Consider the following 20,337-nt stretch of genomic DNA (forward strand, 5'->3'; position numbering starts at 1 on the left):
AGTTTTCTCCCACTTTTAGGGAGAAACCGCTTTGCAGTCTATAATCAGAAAGTTTTCCACATATTCAGTATATTTTGATATTTTGACCAACTAATTGACTACTAATTGATGAATTGACCAACTATTTTGACTAACACGTTGGTGTGTATTTCTCCACGTGTCTGTGTATGAAAAGGGAAATGGAGGGGCCTCTGCCCTTTTTTTCCCCCCTCTAACTTTGGTGATTAGAAAATAGCAACAGACACCGAGTAAAAGATAATGGAAGTGTCAAACACCAGAACGTGTGGGATCGCAGGTGGAGTGATTTGTGAAGAAGAAGAGAGGTTGAACATAAATTAAGCAGCGTGCACCTACCCGCAAGGATGATATGGAGGAGGGTTAGTGAAGGTGGTGTAGGCACTGACACACAATTAAATATTCTTTATTCTTGGTCTCAGCCAGATTTATCCCTCCTTACTGATCTAGCCTGGCTTTTCTCTTTTCTCCCAGTCTTTCTAATTCCTGTTGCTATTTAGTGGGAATGGCTGGCTGTGGGTTATTCTCCAAAGTCTGAGCACTCTTATTGGAGTAAGTGCTCGGCTCAGCTATAAATTGGCCTCCAACTGGTATTCCAGCCATTGCATAGAAAAATGATAACTTGTGTAGCTGTAATCTTCGGGAACTGGAGGTACATATGCCTGGGAGCAGTGTGCCTAGAAGCAATCTGCCTGCGTGTACTTGCCTGCATAATCCAGCCCTTTTATATTTTTTCTAGCCTGCCACTACTGCATTTTTTAAGCAGCAGCCAGTGAATAATGCAGCTGCAATGTTGTTGTTCTATTCCTATACTTACTGCTGTTTTTAAAGACGATGTGTCCAAGAGGGTAGATTGAGCTGCAGTCAGCTCTCAGTTGCCCAGGACAGCAGCTGGAGGACAATAACCTGGATGCAGGACTGACGATGTCAGGGAGGAGCAGGAGAGGGCTGCTCCACTGGCACCCAAGGGTGACACCACCCTCACGACGAGAGGTGCAGTCCAGGGCGGTCCCAGGGCACAAACAGCCAGTCTGGTGGCAGCAACCAAGGTTGGTCCACAGTCCTGTGGTGCCCAGAAAGTCCGTAGTGATGAGTCAGGACCAAAATCAAGCCAGGAATCCCGTCAGTAAGGTGAGGTGGGGCAGGCAAGAGGCAAGGCAGGGCACAGGCATAGCCCTGGCAAGGACCAGGGGCTGCGGGAGTCTATTGAACCTACTTGTCCTGCAGACACACGTCCCACCGATGTGATCCCACACGAGATCATGAAGAACCAGGACTGAGTTGCTGCTTGCTTTGCTCTGTGACTGTCAAAGCGCTTTAGTTTGGTCCAAAATTTTCTAGCTTGCCTTTCTTATGGCTATTCGCACAGCATTTGCTAAAATTAGGCTGAAAAAGATAAGGTTAGGCTTAACATAAGGCTTATACTACCAATTTGACCAGTAGAAATAAATTTGACTAATTTTGACCAGTAGAAATAACATTTCAGTCTTTGCTGTGCAATTAAATTTTAGTTTAAAAATCTTACTCCATTCTTTGGTGCTACTTCCACTTGCAATATCGATTGAATTGAGTATTCTCTTTTACTTGCAACACATTGTGTTTCTAATGTGTTGAAGGCAAAGAGCCTTCCCATTAAATGCAGTAGAAGTTGACCTGAGCTCTAGTATCTGTGTTTTGCTAAGGACTGTTATATTGGTTTAGTCATATTGAAAATAGCAGAAAAGACCTAAGGTAAAAAGCTAGGATATGAATTCAGTCCCCCAGCTTAGAGACATTTGAAGTGAAATTTTGGTTTAGGCAGGCCCTAAAAAGAAAAAAGAAAGAATATTTCCACTCTGATATGATCTGATTCCTAACAACATTTTAGCATTCCTAGTAACATTTAGCATCCAGAATGGTTCACAGTGTGGCCTCGGCTGTATAAACAAAATGACTCTTCAATAACACTCCAACATTGCAACACTCCAATATTGCCATTTGCTCACAACAAAAATGTTTTATTGTCTCAGTGCCAGACAATTATCGGACACCCACTGATTAAAAATAATTAATAATAAATCCTAGCTAAAATATGCTTTCACAAGGCATTTATTTATAAACTTCTGGAAAATGTCTAAGGAGCACATGCAGAGATGAGTTGTAATGGTCTAGCTTGGCTTTTACCTGTCATAAAAATATTTCACCAGCACAATGGGAAAGCCTGAAATATGGCTTCCTGCCAAAATATTTACACACAATGGTGGGACAATTCTGTAACTGTTGAAAAACATTAGCTGGTTGTTTTTAAAATTAATTTGCTGGCTCCTAAATGAATATTTCTTCACCGCAAAAGTCCCAAAGTGAAGAGCCCTTCCTTTCTTCATGGTCAAGAGCACCAACCTGCCACTGTTGTCTAAAAGAGATGTGACGAATCATGCGCTGGCTGTAAAGGGACCCTGGGGTCACTACCTCTGTCCCAGGCACCTGCGGGGTAATTGTTTAAAGCTAGATGCCGTGGATCCCATTTCTGTGACCCTTAACTGGGCCCACCTTCTGAAAAACATAGCAGCCATTTCAAGACAGGGTGAGACAGGTGCTTCGGTGCTTCACAAGGCTATGGCACGACAAGGATTTGCAGTCCTTGTCTGCTTTATCTTGATTCGGCACAATAATCTAAACTTTAAGAACCCCAGGGCCTTATTCAAACTGTGCAGTTTAAAAGCCTAACATAGACATCTCAGCCAATTCTTTTGGAATAATCTTTGCGATAGTAGTTGCAGTCAATAAACTAGCCACTTGTAACAGGTATTCTGGAGATACTCTTGCATGACCACTTTGCCAAGTGCAGCATATAAAAGCCTGGGTAGGTTAGGTTAGGTTAGGTTAGGTTAGGTTAGGTTAGGTTAGGTTAGGTTAGGTTAGGTTCAGTTAGGTTCGGTTAGGTTAGGTTAGGTTAGGTTAGGCAAAGCTATCTAGAAATGCACAGGGGCAAGCCCTCTGCTCAGCCCAGCGTAAAGCTGCTGAGGTGGTAACACAAATTACGCTGTTGCTGTGGAGGTAGTGCAGGCTCCCAAACTTCTTTGCTTGTATACCTACAGGTGGAAAAATTACAGACAAGAAAACCCCCTTCTACTCAGAACTGAGCTTTTTATGGAAAATCATTCCGCACGTCATTTATTTGCAAGAGTTGTGAATCAGTATTTTACTGTACACTCCCCCGTCTCAGAATGATTGAAATTTGCTTTGCTGTAACCAGAGAATAAGGACATTTTTTCATGTGTGCAACTTAAAATAACCTTTGGAAATCATTCATGTCATAAAATTTCTGGTTTTACATCTCCATTGCTAATTGACATAAAATCTTTTACAAAACAATTGTTTCTGCAATATTGGAATTTAGTTGTTATCTTTAGCAATCATTCAAGAATGCTCCTCTATGATAAGGTGGAAATTAATGGCAAGAATAAATAAGTAGTGTGAAATCATCTTGCACAATTCCTCACCAACTCAATCTTATAGATAGGTCTTTATAAGAAGTCAAAAAAAGCTGGTGGAAATTATTAAAAGCAAATTACTGAGCAGAGATATTTTCTGCACAAGAACTTTTTATTGGCACAGGGCATTAGTAGGTCTGAAGATACTCTCATAGAATCACAGAATGGTTTGAGTTAGAAGGGACCTTAAAGATCATCTAGTTCCAACCCCCCTGGCCTGGGCAGGGACACCTCCCACCAGACCAGGCTGCTCCAAGCCCCGTCCAACCTGGCCTTGAACATTTCCATGGAAGCAGCATCCACAACTTCCCTGGGCAACCTGTTCCAGTGTCTCACCACCCTCACAGCAAAGAATGTCTTCCTAATATCTAATCTAAATCTACCCTCTTTCAGTTTAAATTCATTACCCCTTGTCCTACTGCACCACTCCCTGATCCAGAGTCCCTCCCCATCCTTCCTGTAGGCCCCCTTTAGCTATTGGAAGGCCGCTATCAGGTCTCCCTGGAGCCTTCTCTTCTCCAGGCTGAACCCCCCCAACTCTCTCAGCCTGTCCCCACAGCAGAGGGGCTCCAGCCCTCTGAGCATCTTCGTGGCCTCCGCTGGACCCGTTCCAACAGGTCCACGTCCTTCTTGTGGTGAGGACTCCAGAGCTGGACGCAGGACTCCAGGTGGGGTCTCACCAGAGCGGAGTAGAGGGGCAGAATCACCTTGCTCATCCTACTGGCCACAGTTCTTTTGATGCAGCCCAGGATGTGGTTGGCTTTCTGGGCTGCGAGCGCACATTCTTCTCTCCAGAGCTTTGTTGTGAAACTGCCAAGCGTGGCGAGGGGGCATAGATTGCCCTTCTCCACCTGGCTTTGTTGCTGTCTTGCGTCTCATTTTCTCTCTGTTGGATTTAAGTTCTTTCAACGGCTGCAAGACCTCGAAATGGGGGTACCATTGGGTGTCATGGAAGAATCAGATCCCAGCATCATTCCTGCCAGTGCAGCCAGTATCTTGGAGGAGATGTCTTCTCCCCATGCCAGAGGAAATGCTGGGTTTCATTTCTCCAGCTGCCCTTGCTCTTTCATGCATTTTCACATCCTCCACAGTCCTGTCTTCATGTTTCATGGTGACTGGAGCTGGTGGACACTGTCTGGACATCTGTTTTGACCTGAGCCCATATTATTGGGCTGCCCTGACCATTCGCCTTGAGCTGAACACATTTTGTTCAGCGTGTCTGCAAGGTACATTAAAAATACTGCTGTCATCAGCATCTAGTTCACTCATGTGCTGAAGTAATCAAGTGAAAATCAGTTGATAAAATAGCACATAGCCAGGAAAATTTAACTGTACAGTGCCTTGTTGCTCCGGGATGTCTTGAGGCACTCCACAAACAACGTAACATTGGACCAGGCTGCCCAAGAAAGTGGTGGAATCGCCATCCCTGGAGGTATTTAAAAGACAGGCAGACGTGGTGCTGGGGGACATGGTTTAGTGATGGTTTTTGTCAGAGTTAGGCTGATGGTTGGACTCAATGATCTTAAAGGTCCCTTCCAGCCTAGACGATTCTATGATTCTATAATTTAATAATAATGCCTGTTGGGCCCAGGTCCCAGTCGAAAGTCAAGGAAAACGAGTATTCCATTTCAATTTATGCCGCAGTAGCAGTGTTGATTCTAGCCGGGAACTGGCGTGCCTTAAGGAAGCTGGTTTTTCAAAGTAATGTAACAGTTCTAGAAATAGTGAAAAATAGCGTCAAGTCAAATCTGAGGCTTTTACTCAGCTGAAGGAAAGAAATATGTTTTTGTAGCTTTCTTTTAAAAATCCAGTAGAAGTTTTTCTTTCAAATTAAAAAAAATACAAAAGTAAAAAATCTTTGGGTCTGTTTTCCAGTTAAAGAAAAAAAAAAAAAAAAGGAAAAGCCATTTTGAATTTAATTGAGAAGTACAAATTCTAAATGTCTGCAACTTGTAAGGGGAATGGAATAGAGCAGCAAACATGAGAAATAAATGCTTCGGTGTTGAACTTGATCCAGGCGGTGAAAAATATTTCTGCCTATTGGCAGCTTGTCGGTCAAAGAAAATACTGGTGGAGTCATTTCTTCAGTTAATAAGCAATTTAACTACATGTATTTCATAGATTTTCCAGTTTCTTCAGCCTGATAATTGTGTGGAGTTTATTTATAAGACAGTATTGTTTCTTCGGTAGCTGTAATGTTAGGGACTGGAGTATCGGTGTTTTCTATCCCACAACAAGTTTGGGCCATCCCTGCTTAGGTAAGAGAAATGTTTAAGAGAGTCACTGACATAAAGATATGCAGTGTAATGTTTAAATTGGTCACAGATTAAATATAACACAGTGAAAATTTGCTAACACAGGTAGAATACCAAAGTTTACGGCTAAGATTTAATTGCCTTTCCTCTAAGCTGTTCCAGCAGAAATTTGTGCTGAGTTTAACTTCAAGTGTGTGCTATTTTTATAACCTGTTGTCTGATGCCCTGAATTAAGTGGTAGGAAATTTGCATGTATGTATAGATAACGCCATAGTTACTAGACTTTTTGTCTAAAAAAAAGTGGTTGAAAAGAAAAATGTATAGTATTGGCAATAGATATCGTCAAAGAATTAGAACAAAGTTTTCTTCTAGTAAGATTTCACACAAAGCTCCAGAAGAGTGGAGTTAAGTGTTAACACTCATCAAGATGATACAGCCTCTATGTTTTACATCTTTATTTCTGGCTCACGCAAATTCAAGCAGCTCAGTCGATTGGCCCAGTGACTCACAGGCCACGTTTGGGAGGTTATAGGGACGCAGGAACTGCCAACCTGGGTCAGAGCCAAAGTCCATCTAATTTGATATCCCCATCTGTGAGACTGGTAGCGTGAGGTGCATCACTGGAAGACGCAGGAGCTGCACCTCCTGCACAAACCTCACACCAGTCTCTTAGAGATTGACTTTGGTTTTGTTTGCCCATGCCTTTATTTTTTTATAATTTTAGCTGTAAGGCCTAAATAAATCAATGTTTTAAATTAAAACCATGAGCCTGGTATGATTCACTGTCTCCTGAGCCATATCTTTGCCATAATTCAGCCTCCTACACCAGTCACCTGTGCACGCAAACACTCTTCCTTTAACTCAAAAGGGCAACTCGAAAGATAACTCTGCTCCAGTCTTTCGGTGAGCAGTTTGAAGGCGTGTAGGTATTGTAAATCTTTCTCCACTACTACATCACAAAATAAGAGCAATAAAGGTCTTACTCTTACTCTTTTATGCAATGGTCCATTTTATGCCGTAGTTTACACTTGTACAACCGAAGCGCGCAGCACTCGATTGCACAACTAAATGATTCTAGAAAAAATAGTGATAAAGGAGCAAGTTGGGATTTTATGAGCACAGATAACTAATACCTTCTCCAGCTTTGTTTATGAGTGAGAGTAATTCAAAAGATTGCATAGGGGAGACCAAACCCCTCACTTTCATTTTCAAATCTAAAGCAGCACCAGCAGTCAACTGGGAATCAGAGTTAAGAAAAACATAGGAGGAAATATCTGATCAAAACCGAGGAATGAAAGTGAAGGTTATAAAGGTCCTAGAGTGCAGACTGCAGGAAAATCTGTTAGTCTGGGCAGGTGATCAGACAGTCCCAAAACTTTGCCAAGTGCACACCGACGTTGTTGATCTCTGAGGCTCTTTCATCATCATTGCGGCACAAAGGACGCCGCAACAGGTTCACGTGCGCAAAGGTTTATCAGCGGGATCAGTAGCTGATGGCATGCACCAGCTCTAAGAGGGAAAGTTACTTTTTGGAAAAAAAAAATATAAGATAGTAGAGGAAGATTTGGGACAACATTGCCAAACATCGAGTACTCTTTTCATGAGAAAGGAGAGGAAGACCTTCCCACTGTCCATATGGCTGTAGTGAGCCCGGATGGGTCAAAGCCCGCGCCGGAGCCCAGCACAGCCCTGCGATGCTGGATCTGTGACCGTCTCGTCGCAGAAACACAGGCATTGGGGCAGGGAGAGCCTTGCTGTTTAGCTCTTTTCCCTTCACCGCCCCCTTCTCTCCCAACCCTGCAGTGTTATTCCCCATAGTACTTAAGATTAGCAGATTTGTTTTAAATGTGAAAAATGATCTAGTCTTTTCCACTTCCCTCAGGGCAGATTATTCTACATCCAAATTGATTTCACTGCCAAGGAGCTTTGCCCTTTCTTATTTTCACACGATTAATTTCAGTGTTGCTGCTTGAACAAATCCTTCCCCCCCTCTTTGTGTACAACCTTCAGGTACTTGTAAATGACCTTGGCTGTCACGTACGCAAGGTTTTTACATCGGCATTTCAATCCTGCCGACAATGAAGCAATGTAAATTAGCACAGACGAATACTCCCTTTTTAATGTGATTCGCACCTTGCACCAAGTTAAAGGCATGTTTGCAGAATTGGAAATACTGCTTTTACGTGCTTTCTTGAAAGTCTATTAGTCTGTCTGTTCCCCTGGTAGTTTGGGTTGTGTTTTAACTGTTGTTTTGTTAGGAATTAAAATTGAGTTGCTGGCTGACAAGTGGCATTAAGTCAGTCTTGAAAAAAGATTAGTAAAATTTCAGATTTATGAATACTAAACAGCACTACCCTTGCCTGTAGAAGCTAGGCGGCGTGGAGTTTTTAATCAGGCTTGTACTTTTTCAGTTTGGATTTCCAAGACCCAAATCTCCCTGCAGCCTCATGGGAAAACTAAGCAAGCAGAGTTATCTTCATCTGAGCTTCTTCTCACCCAAAGTTTGTTCTCACTTATCACAACAGATCATGCTGCAAAAATTCAATAAGGAATGAATATAGCCCAGGCTTTCTTTCCCCACCCACTCCAAATACTTGCAGTGTCTAGGAAAATGTAAGGTTGAACTTAACAGAATAAGGACATCCTTCTCCCTGAATTTCGTAAACAGACATAGAGAAGTTGGCACGTGTTTTTTGCCATATAACTGTGTGGTCAGACTGTGAATGAAAGATATATGTCTTAAGGAATATACCACGTGGTGACTATACAACCAGGCTTACAGTTGTCACCACCACCAGCTTCTGCAAGTCTGAAGGGACACCATTAAGAGCTTTCTGTGTGTGTGAATCCAGTCCATGGCCAAGTTTGTGGTTACACCAGGAAAGCAAGAATGACTCGGTAACGTTGGCTTTCTTCTAGGCTTGGTCAAGTCACTTAACCTCAGTATACTGCATTATCTTAATAAAAGACACTCCCATGGCCTTGGTGATCATATCCACCAGGTCCCACTGTTGACCTGGTCCCCCACAAAGTGCCTGTAAGGAGGGCACTGCTGCGGTCCCAGTATTGCTGATGGAACAATGAGGCAGATGATCCCAAAACACGGTTTGACCCACATCCCCCAGAGCGTGCTGCCATGCTAACTGCAAAACCACTTTTTTCATAAAGCAAGTGTACTAAAACAGGATTGTCTTCAAAAGCTGGATTTGGAGATTTCATATTCATCATGCATTTTGAATTGCTAAGTGAAAAAACCCACCATAAAAGCAGGCAGGTGATGTGTATGTTTGAAAGGAGAAATGACACTGAGTATCTGTTATGGTCCCAAATTTTCCTTCTGGTATCAGTACGACTTTTCAGTATGATGGGAGACATTTAACATACAGAGATTTAACAGCGTTTGAGTGCCCAAACATTTATTACAGTCTGCATTCAAGCAGAGTAAAAGAATGTTCCTAGTACAAAATCATGAATTAAATATAGAGAAAAGGATTGCAGGGACATAATGTTGCTGATAAATTTTGTACGTTTTTGTAGAATGCTGTACAAGTGAGGGATTTTCATTGAAGTTAGGCCAAAAACAGGTATTAAAGGAAAAGAATTAAAAAAACAAACAAACAAACAAACAAAACAACAAAAACATGGCAGATGAGAACCAGCAAAATGAATGAACTCATATGCATTGCTAAACCGATCTCAAACCAAGACTGATACGGATAATCACGAAACACAAAAACTAGGCTAAAGCTTAGCTCAAACTTGCCTAAAAATAGGTGGTAAATGAAGTTCATCTACACCCTGTATAAAAGAATTTCACAGCCAGTGCTCTGGAACAGCTTTTTCTCAGGTGATCCCCTCGTGACCGAGGATTAGCACTGGTTGAATTAAATAGCAAAATAAAGGATTCCCAACGTATTTGGGAGTTGAATGGCTCTTAGAAGATACAGTTGCTTTTAGAGCTTTTAGAGCATCCAAAGAAATCTTTTCCCAACATATTAGGCTCTTCTGCAAAGCATAAAGAGGACAACCTCTATCAAGAGCACATTTACACTACAGAGCGTGGGCTGGATCAACAACTGAAAAAAAAAATGGGAAGAAGCTCAAAGTAAACGATGATATACTTGCCATATAACTGCAGCATGGTACAACTATCAAATTACTATTCTTTGTGATGTTTACCACTCTAAAGCAAATTTTGAAATTGGATAGTTTATTCAAAGTTCCCTGAAAATTTCCTTTAAATAACCACTATCCTATTAGCTGACGAGTAACGTATATGCAGCCGCTGCACCCGGGGAGAAGCATTTAGAATACAAAAGTGACGTTGACACAAAAAAAGTACCAAAGGGAGATCTTCCGGATGAGAAACACGCAGTGTCTTAATGTCTGTCACAACCAGGGAAGGTCGGTGTGTGTAAGCCAGACTTGCATAACTGGGGACATCTGGGGATACTGGGCCAAGCAAGAGTGCGCATCACAGTTTTCTTCTGGCTTTTCCAAAACACGGTCTATGCCTAAGTAGTATCAAACAAGAACTTGAGCCAGGACATGAGTGAAAGGTTTTCTCCCCTTTTTTTTTCCCTGAGAAAAGACTCTTTTTTGCATCACAGTTCAAACATTGTGAAGAATGACCCCACTGTTCAGTTGTCAAACACTGCTTGAACATTCCATTTGCTTTTTAGTCTCAGGCGCTTGTCTATATAAAGTGCCTACTAATGCCAGTTCCTAGGTTAGTGGTAGTCTGTGCGGACTGATGGCAGTGAGGTATACAAGTAATCTACTGTACAGGTTTTTCACGGCAACTGAAATGCCCGAGTCATTTGCCATTACAGGATTTTACGATATTAATGGCAAAGAAATTGCGACTTATACAGAAATCCATTTTCAGGCACTTTTTCACTGACTTCCAGAAACTCTGCCTGCGTAAATACTGTTGAACCAAGCCTGAGCTTGATATCATCACAATTTCAATTCCCGTTGCATGCAGCTTTTGCATGGGGCTGAGAGATGTAGGCAAAGACTTCTCTCATTTATCCTACGGCTCTCCCACAGCCCTCTGGTCGCTTTGGGAGCCCCTGTGCAAACTGGATCCAGAATATTTGACAGGTCTCAAAATTTCCATTCTTAGAAGTAAATCCTCTCAAAAGCATACATCTGAATTTTGCAGTTTAACCCTACCACCGTTCCTCACGTGCATGATCCTTTCTTAAAAAGAACATATGTTTTCAGTGTTGGTCTCTGCTCCTCCACCAAGAAAACAAAATACGGAATTAACACGGTTTGTCCAGTAAAAACCTGATTTTATTCTGTATGAGTCTCCCTGACCTCTCTTTGCCAACCCCCTTATCTCTGTACATTAGAGATATGTATCATGGCATCTGTAAGAAGCATTTTGCTGGGTGTCTGCAGGATTTCATATCCTTAAGGTGGAGACCACCAGCCTGATTTTAATCACATTTATATTGGATACAAAACCAAAATCAAGGCTCCTGTCCTTGGTCTCTTGTGAAGAAACATGCACAAGAAAATATATACTTGGTAAGCCCGTTCAGTTGATACCAAGGACCAATTATTTCTATAAGTTTGCAGGATCAGACCCATTTTAGTGTTTTGTAATATTTTGCAGTTTTTTGCTATTTTAGATATAAACCCTACTACTACACTGTGATAGTATATACGGGCAGTAACATGAATATACACATTGATTAATCTATAGAAGCGTTAACACATGCACAAAAATATTTGCTTATGGATATTAATAAACTAAGAGTCAGCTTTATTTTAGGAACAAGGTTTTTTACTGCTGTAAATGCAGTGACACAGTTGGCCATAATAGTCACCTGCTATGAGTTGTCGGACTTTGATTGTCCAAATTGAAGGGGAACAATATTAAATATTAAAAGGGCAACCCACTACTTGAAATTGCAAAAGGAGAGAAAGTTTATATAACACTATAGTATATCTATTATATCTATAGATATAGATATAATAGACTAGTATATCTAGTCTAATTTGGAATATACTGTTAGATCATGCATAAGCTTGAAAAAAAATATATGCTTCTCTGGTGAAAATGGGCTTTCTGAAGTTTCTGCTCTGGACTGTTGGGGAAAAGATTGAAAAAGAATACTTATAAGTGTTATTTATGGTATAATCTCTGTGAAACACAGCATATTTATTTATCAATTTGAAAACATTCTCTTTAATTCCAAAGTGAAATGGCATTTGGTAATGAAGTGATTGTCATTTTAAAACCTCTTTGTTTTTTGAGGTGCTATTGTATATATATCTATTTTTCCCTTTTAAAGTGTAATGCCTGTAGTATTACTGTGTCAAATTCAGATGAATCATGACAAACAACATTTTCACAATGGGAAATGTTAACATGCTACATTCTTTTCTTTGGAAAAAGTAAAAGAAAAGGTCACAGAAAACACATTTTAATTTAATTATATCCTTTAGGTCATTAACGTGATGTAATGTGCATGTCAGTCCTCTTTTCATCCACAGATTACTTTACTTTAATCCTTCATGTGCATTATTTTTTTCCTCTAGCTTTCTTTCATATTTGCTTTGTTTTGAAATTGCATGCTGTCTGGATTATTTGTGCATGACCTCCACATTAAGTTCACGTTGAATGTTTACATACTCGGTGATTTTCATGGATCATTTATGTGCATTTTTTTTTTCCTTTGTTTTCAGTTACTGAACTTTAAATATGCTTGAAATGTAAAAGTGGCATGAAACTTTCGTGACACAAGTAGACAACTATTTTAATAGAGATTTTCAGTACCTAACCACATCTTTCAGAAATACGTATTCTAAACCACATTTTGTGCTGTGCTTCCAAAATGTAAGAAAATTAATTATGTTCTGAAACTCTAAATCTATTCCATTTCAGAATTGGAGCCAAATACTGGTTATATTTCATTTGAGCAATAACAAACGCATGAGATATCGGTCCTTTAAATGAGTTAAGAAGGTCTCTGCACTCTTGGAGGCGATTACTCGCAAAGTTGTGTGTCTGGGCATTGCATATATTCAATATAGGAAAGAGCGTAGGACATTATCTGATGGACAGCACAGATCACTTCAGATAAACACTATCTGCAGCTTCATAGGTGCCCTCTGGAACTGCCACCTTCTCTAGTTGACTGTATAGGGACACTAATTCCTCATTTAGTATCTGAAACAGATGTCTCAAGTAGGCATATCCTGCTTTTACATAGTGCAGTGCCATGAACCCTTGCGTCTCTATAACGTCAAAGGTTTTATCATGTAAAAAACCCAATTTCTTCCATGTTAATTATCCACTTGAAGAATTAAAGCAATATATGTTGCTCAACTTGTAATGAAATACTGCTTATCAGCAGAATTCCATCTCTAAATCACATAAAATTAAAAGCATATCCAGAGGAACCTAATGAGTAAATATACATGTATAAAATAAAACAATTCCAGGCACTGGGACAGCCTGCCCAGGGAGGTGGTTGAGTCACCATCCCTAGAGGTGTTTAAAAAATGTCTAGATTTGGCACTTCAGGGCATGCTCTAGTGGCAGAGATTGTAGGGGGGATTTTTTTGGTGTGTGTATGGTTGGACTTGATGATCTCAAAGGTCCTTTCCAACCATGAAGATTCTATGATTCTATGATTCTATGTTTCTATGAATTATTTTTTTTTAAATTATGTCCCAAAAAAGCATAAAAACACACTTCAGAACTTGTCGATTGAGAGGCCAAATAAGACACTATGAAAACAGCAGCAGTTACCAGAAAAAAATATTTTATTTTAATTGGCACAGGGCTGAATTCACATACCTACTACAAGTAAATCAAAGGCTTCCACTTTCCTTTTTACAGCCTGTTCTTTTTCAGCCCATTAATTAATTCTGTGCACAGTCCGCTGCGATTAAAGATGAGTGGCTTGATCTCAAAGCATGCTGAGCCATCTGTAGCCCTTTATCTGAACAAGCCAAACACAACAGTTTCCACATAAAGGAGTGAAGGTTGTGATTTGAGACCTCCATGATCAAACCGATCAGGTCTCCAGGGGCTTTGCCTTCAACCCACAGACCTCACCGCAGCCACCTCTGATTCTTTGCAGCCACTTGGTTTGGGCTGATTTGAGTCACTACAGTTCTCTCCACTTTTACAAACTAGTTGTTTTGTCAGCATGAGTGTGACAACAATTAGACGTCCCTGTTTTTGCCCCATGCCTTTTCTCCTTCACAGTCATTCAATGACAAGCGTAAAAAGAACTTCATCTTTTCACGAAAATTCCCATTCTACAAGAGCAAGGAGCAGAGTGAGCAGGAAACAAGTGATCCAGAACGTAAGTAACCTCTTGGAGACGATGTCACATGCAGCAGCACAAAAAAATGGGTGACACGCATGATACCAGTATCACACACATCCAGGCAAATATCTGTTGTAGGCAGGCAGGAGAGGTTTTACTACTGTGACCAATGTGTGACTGCAGTTTGGATCCAGCTGGTCCTTCCTTCCCTGGAAACACCGTTTTCAGAAGAATAAAACAGTGACCTTAACTTTTGGAAGAGCAAATGTGGCTCCTCGAAGTTGCTGTGGCACCTATCATAAATCCAAACTTGCCTCTGATTAAATATTCCTGGATCAGAACTGGCTCAAAAACAAAGTAAAAGTGATTTCTTTCCCAATATTAAACTAAATTATTAGTTTTTTAAAAGGTCTGCTCTAATCTCTTTTTTATTCTCCAAATTGATTGCCATGGGCAGCTTCACTGAATGTTTAACAATTAAATAAAGTATTCATGCTAACAGCTTAAAGAAGTAAATCAGATCTTGGAATGTGTCCCTCCCCGGGCATTTACTGCTTGCTTAAATTGTACAGAGAACCAGCATTATTGAAAATATATGCTGGATCCAAGCCCAAATATTCACTTTTTTTCTTAATAATTCTCTCCTAAATTTTTCCAGTGAGGATCATTCCTGGGACTTTATTTCTGGTTGTTCCTTCTTCCACACAGCTCCAAAAGCCACTTGTCATGGTCACTGCTTCTTTCATTGGCTGCAACTCCCATAGACTATGGGTTTAAAGTTGTTTCAGACAGAAAAAGCAGGGATCCAGATTGCTCAATCAACATGGTCAGTCATGGTAGTATCCATTTCAACTCCACTGACTTCTTCCTTCCTCTTCTGCGGCTGTTCTTCCTTTCTCATTGCTCTCTCTGGGGACTTCCGTGCAGGACATCCCCGGATTAGGTGACGACGGTTATGGAACAAAGACTCTGAGTAAGTTCCCAGGAATGGTCACTGTAAATCTTTTTTTTTTTGTTTTGTTTTGTTTTGTTTTGTTTTGGCTTCTGTTCCTTCTCTGAGGACCCTCCACTCCTGGCATGCACAAGATAGAGTTTTATTTGTTACCCAGCTGTGAATGCATTAAAAATGTTTCAATCGTTTTGTTCTGCATGACAATATTAAATAACATACAGTGTATCAAGCAGACACTTTCACTTCTTTTGTAATAACACCTTTTGTTTCTGACAGTGTGTTATTGTTCCCATCATGGCAGTTCTGTAGAGTAGCATACCTAGAACTCGTTTCGCTGCCTAGACTGTTCTTTTCGGCAACGATCCCTCCCTCTCCATCTAAAGGGAAAGTTAAACATTTTAACTTGATTACATCCTGAGGAGCTCAATAGAAAATTATTTTATGCTGTTGCTTCTGCATTTTCAGCTTTTTGCATGGGAGTGTTTGTTACTTTGCTGGATTTTAGATTAGTATTTGTTATTAATGGAAGAAGTCATTTGCAGGCTAGAGAAGACCATGCCTTCTCCAAAGCTAATTTGGGACCCATTTCACCATTAGCAACCTATTCTCTGTCACGCAACCTTAATCACTTTCTTTCTCTGATGCAGCAATCCTGTCTCAAGACCTGGCGTTGCAGAACGCGTAATGTCTCAGATAATTGTCCAGAAACAATTTTGCTTCCTCGAAAGTTAGACCAGGAAAATTGCATAGAGTGAAATATTTGCATCTGATTTCTATATGTATATAGCCACATTATATTCTGTATCCAGAGCTAAATAATTTAAACAAAATGCCACTTGCATGTGTTTGGCTGCTTCGTCCTCAGTTCTTATTCTTTTTCTTAAGTGCCAAGCAGTTGGGGCAAAATGTGTGTGAATGTTAACACTGCATCGCCTACTGTTTTGTATGTGCTTTTTAATTGCAGGAATGCACACCCATGAACACAATTTTAGACATTATTCTGTTTGTGACTGATTTGTTGAAAAGACTTTTTAATGGTTTAACTTTAAGCCATACGGTAGCTCTCAATTTAAAGATGAAAGCTTCATCTCTTGTACGAAGAAGAACAGTTCCGCAAAACTAGTTTTGTCGGTGATGGACAGCAAATGTTGCTGCCACATGAATTTTAACCATTCTCCTACTTTAAGTAAAGTGCCATAGCAGCTCATTAGCAGCAAATGCAGATCCTTCCTGGCTAAAGAGAAGTAGAATACTTCTGATCTGATAACCCTCATGAATATCTCTGTCCTTACAAAGACGAATCTCCATAACATCCAACCGTTTGGAAGGAGATAACTGAATTCTGCAAATTGCTAAGGGAAAAGTAGCACAGAGGTATTATATAGGCTCCAGTTTCTCTATTAATATTGCACCTAGCTTTCGGTTACTGACACACCTCTAGACATTCCCGCCCATCCAAATTTCATTGATATTCAATTCAGAGATGCTTTTTAATGACAGTTCTTACTATGAAGGATATTTGTTCTTTTTTAATAAAGTTCTTCAGTGTCCTGTATAGCATATTAGCTTGAGATAACTCTTGTTAACTTGCTACGAAATGTCCAAAAGCCAATATACTGTTTTCTTTCAAATGTAAGTTTAATTTTTTTAAGCTTGTTACTGAGCCCAAGATCAAAGTTTTCCATTACTATTTTTAGCAGGTATCAACCCCTCTCATTTCTGCTACTCCAGTAACCCCATCAGTCCCACTCTAGGAACCCAAAGCCATTAGACTGGTGCCTGGGGGAAACGCAGCACCTTGCAGAGAAGAGGCGGCCTTGGCACTGTTCCCCTAGTCATCCTTCATGACACCCATACATGGTCTGCTCTGGGTTCATCCCAGGGGGTTCTTGGCTTTTACGAGTTCCTTCTTTCACTGGGAATGTTTAGAGGCAGTTGCAGGCCAGTGTTGTGAGTCACCCACAGACTAATCCACCCACTGGTTTAATGACAAATATTGGACCAATTTTGGCTCCTAGCGTTTGTCAGGAGGTGACTTCTTTGTACCCATTGTCCATTTAACCACTGTGTCTCATTCTTACTAACCCAGTCTGGCTCCCCACTCCATAGCCATTATACCATTGGCTTCTAAATGTCCTGGAGCCGCGAAAAGTTTCAGCTGTCAAATGATCTTTCAGGTGCAAGGTAATCAGCGTTTCTACCAGAGATACTATTAAAACCACCATTTAATGTGGTTCTGCAGACCTCTTGGAGATCATATACCAAGGTCTGACTGACCACAAACAGTCTGCTGACTACAGTTTGGGAACAGCAGCTTCACATGATATAGATTCCACTTTTCTTTAAATAATATGATGATAGAAATAGGACACCAAATTTGCCAAACCACAAGTCTGACCCATCATGATAGTTCTTGCAAACCTAGTCACCCATCCAGACTGGTCTGGTAAAGGTTTTCATGTTCTAGCTCAAATCCTTAGGTTAGACAATGTCTGGAAAAAGATTTCTTCCATATTTTTTTTTTCTTAGTCTTGTCATTGGTTTTGTCGTCTTTTTTTTTGGACAGGGTAAAATGGATACAGTTACAATATTTGGTATCAAAACCATTTTCATGTTAATTTGTTAACCCTTTGGGATAGTGCGCAGTGAATACAGATGGCCACAGGTTAGAAGTTTAGCAGGAATAGTTCCAATGCATTAACGATGCCCGTTAGTGATAGTGCAGAATAATATGAGCTCAGGTTTCATGAAATTACTCAAGACGTCCAGTGAGATGCAAGTGAACCAGAATATACTTTGAAATTAGGATGTCTGAAATGTCATTGTCTCATCAAGAAATGACATGGCTCTGCCATGACACGTGTCACTAGCTAATAATACATATATTGTCTTTCTGAAATGCCACAAGAGAGAAAGCTTTCATTTTACCTGTGTAAATTATCTGAGAGTTTTCAGGTGATGTCACTGCATAGTTTTTATTTCCTCTCTGCACAACTACCTTTGCATGACTGTGGCAGTTCTTTTAAGTTTCTGCAGCTCTGTGGTGCTTGGTTATGTTCTTTAATTTGCTGTACTGTTCTTGCAGAACATGTTTCTTCTAATGCCAGCGATAGTGAAAGTAGCTACAGTAAGTTACTGCTTTCATTAGAGTCCTTTTACTTTGCATTGCTTGTTCTGTTTGTTTCTTTTATTTTGTTTCTCTCCTTGCTGCTCTTTTGTTAATGTTAAAAAGACGGTTGGAGCAAATGGCTTGGAATTCAAATTTACGAGCACATCTTGAGTACAAAGCTGTAAAAGAAAACTGTCAACCTTTATAAGAGAAGGGAGGAAGGTTGTTATTTGGGATGTATTCTGGGACATAAAACCAAACCTGGCTGTGCATAACCTGCGAAAGTCGGGATTATTTGGTTTAGTGACAAGAAGTTTATTTCAGCAGGGAGAGAGTAGCTTGTTGATGATCTTTTAAGAGTAAAATTACTCCATAGCTGTAGTCAAACATGCAAAAAGCATCCTCTTAACAAGACCACGATTTTTACTTGCATTTCTGCATGCCTGCATGAAGGACTAAGAAATAGTCCCCAAAACTGTGTTGAGCCCGTCATTTTGGCAGTACAGATTTCCTAATGCATATTGAAGTCTTCCAAAAAAGGTAAGATAGACGTTCACCCCTTAGGCACTGCCACTGAATGTCACAGATTCCCTATAAGCAGAGGTCCCAACCCTACAACCTCATCTGGTTGGAATTACAGACTCCGTCCGGTCATATAGCCAAGAGGCAGATCGTATGTTCTAGGTAACTATTAGTAATACCCCAGAATTTTACCAATATAACTTTTTTTTTCTGGAAGTGTTGAAAAGTAAAAAAATAAAGCATTAAATAAATGCCTGGAAATGTAAAAAAAGGTAATTAAAATGACAGATTGCTTACTAAATCACCCAGTTCTTTAATTTTTTCAAGCCATTTGCTTAGCAAATCAAGTTTTCCACCAGTCACTCAGCACTTGTGCTAAGCACCCACATACATTCAGGTAATCATTGGTATCATACGTCATATTTACTAGCCTTGATATAGTGCCTAGCAGTTGAGCTCTGTTAATAAACACTGTTTTTTCTCAGTAAAACAGCTAATCTTATGCAATTCAGAAATGGCAAATTTGTTTGTATTCTCTTGTATTGCAAAGGTTTCCTTGGAAAGCAATTGCCAGAGTCACAAGAAAACAGTAGGCGCTCTTGAACTGCCAAGATCCAGTTCTCAACCACTTTATTTTTAATGTGTCCTCTGCTGAGGAGGAGGAGAAGGATTTTATGTTTGAAATATAAGATGCTCTTCCCTAAGAGCGACTTTGCAATCAGGAATGAGTCAGTAGGTTAAATTTTCAGAAGTTTTCAGGTCTGCTCCGGGTGGTCAGAGAGAGCAGTCAACAAATTGTGAGGGCACAGAGATAAAAGAGATGAGGCCTGTCATGAGGAAGTTGTATTATTTCACTGCATTTCTAACCTTCTGGGACTGATGAGAGAGGACACTAAAAGGCCTATCAATATAACTCATGTGGGAAGAGTAATTATCAGACCTAGTCTGTGAATATTTCCTAAAGACGTATTCCTCAATATCCTAATTTATTTATTTCTAATGAAAGGAAAAAAAAAATAATAGGTGCTTGGAGTAAAGCTCATTCCTGGTAGAATAAGACAGCATGCAGTTATTATTTCTGCTCTTCTTGTTTGCATCTGGGTAGCCGAAAATGGGGCCCAACATCAGTCACTGCCATAAACCCAAGTTTGTTTTGAACTCCATTTGGAGCCAGCCATATTGCAAAGCTGTTCTTCAGTGTGGTGTAGTGCTACTTCAAGGAGAATTTGTGCGTTCAAGGTGAAGCACTACAACTTGTTTTACCAGGGCACCGCGTGTGTTGACTTGCAAACTCGTCTAGTCCTCAGTCTGTGCACTGGTAAAATGGGGCACACTAAGAGGAGGAAAAAAAATGAAGCTGAAAAATTCATGAGGAGCAAATAAAACACTACTGGAGAGCTCAAGGGTTTTGCATGGGGTTGTGACCATGTCCCAGTGCTCCTTTTCTCTTCTGTTTCCCCAGCAAACGAGCAGGAAAAAAAGGGGTTGCCTGCCCCACTGCTTTCTGAATTGTAGGAAACTGGGGAGGAGTGGCTGGAAAGATCCCTGGGGGAAAAGGACCTGGGGGTGTTCATGGACAGCCAGCTGAATATGAGCCAGCAGTGTGCCCAGGTGGCCAAGATGGCCAACAGCATCCTGGCCTGTATCAGGAACAGTGTGGCCAGCAGGACTAAGGCAGTGACCGTCCCCCTGCCCTGGGCACTGGTGAGGCCCC

At 40.6% G+C, this 20,337-nt stretch overlaps 1 protein-coding gene across 49 annotated transcripts in view; it reads left to right on the forward strand.

Moving 5' to 3' along the window:
- DLG2 (discs large MAGUK scaffold protein 2) overlaps positions 1 to 20,337 on the forward strand; it is a 1,061,709-nt gene that overhangs the window by 1,018,767 nt on the left and 22,605 nt on the right. For 26 of the 49 annotated variants that reach the window (XM_074572424.1, XM_074572418.1, XM_074572413.1 and 23 more), the window contains 2 exons: positions 13,977 to 14,076; positions 18,078 to 18,119. In XM_074572424.1, the coding sequence (XP_074428525.1) occupies positions 13,977 to 14,076; positions 18,078 to 18,119 (142 nt within the window). Of the gene's footprint in view, positions 1 to 13,976; positions 14,077 to 14,967; positions 15,014 to 18,077; positions 18,120 to 20,337 lie in introns of all 49 variants that reach the window. The other 23 variants (XM_074572429.1, XM_074572419.1, XM_074572432.1 and 20 more) reach the window with 3 other exon arrangements.

This window comes from Larus michahellis, chromosome 1 (genome assembly GCF_964199755.1).
Source record: "Larus michahellis chromosome 1, bLarMic1.1, whole genome shotgun sequence".
In the NCBI taxonomy this organism is placed as follows: Eukaryota; Metazoa; Chordata; class Aves; order Charadriiformes; family Laridae; genus Larus; species Larus michahellis.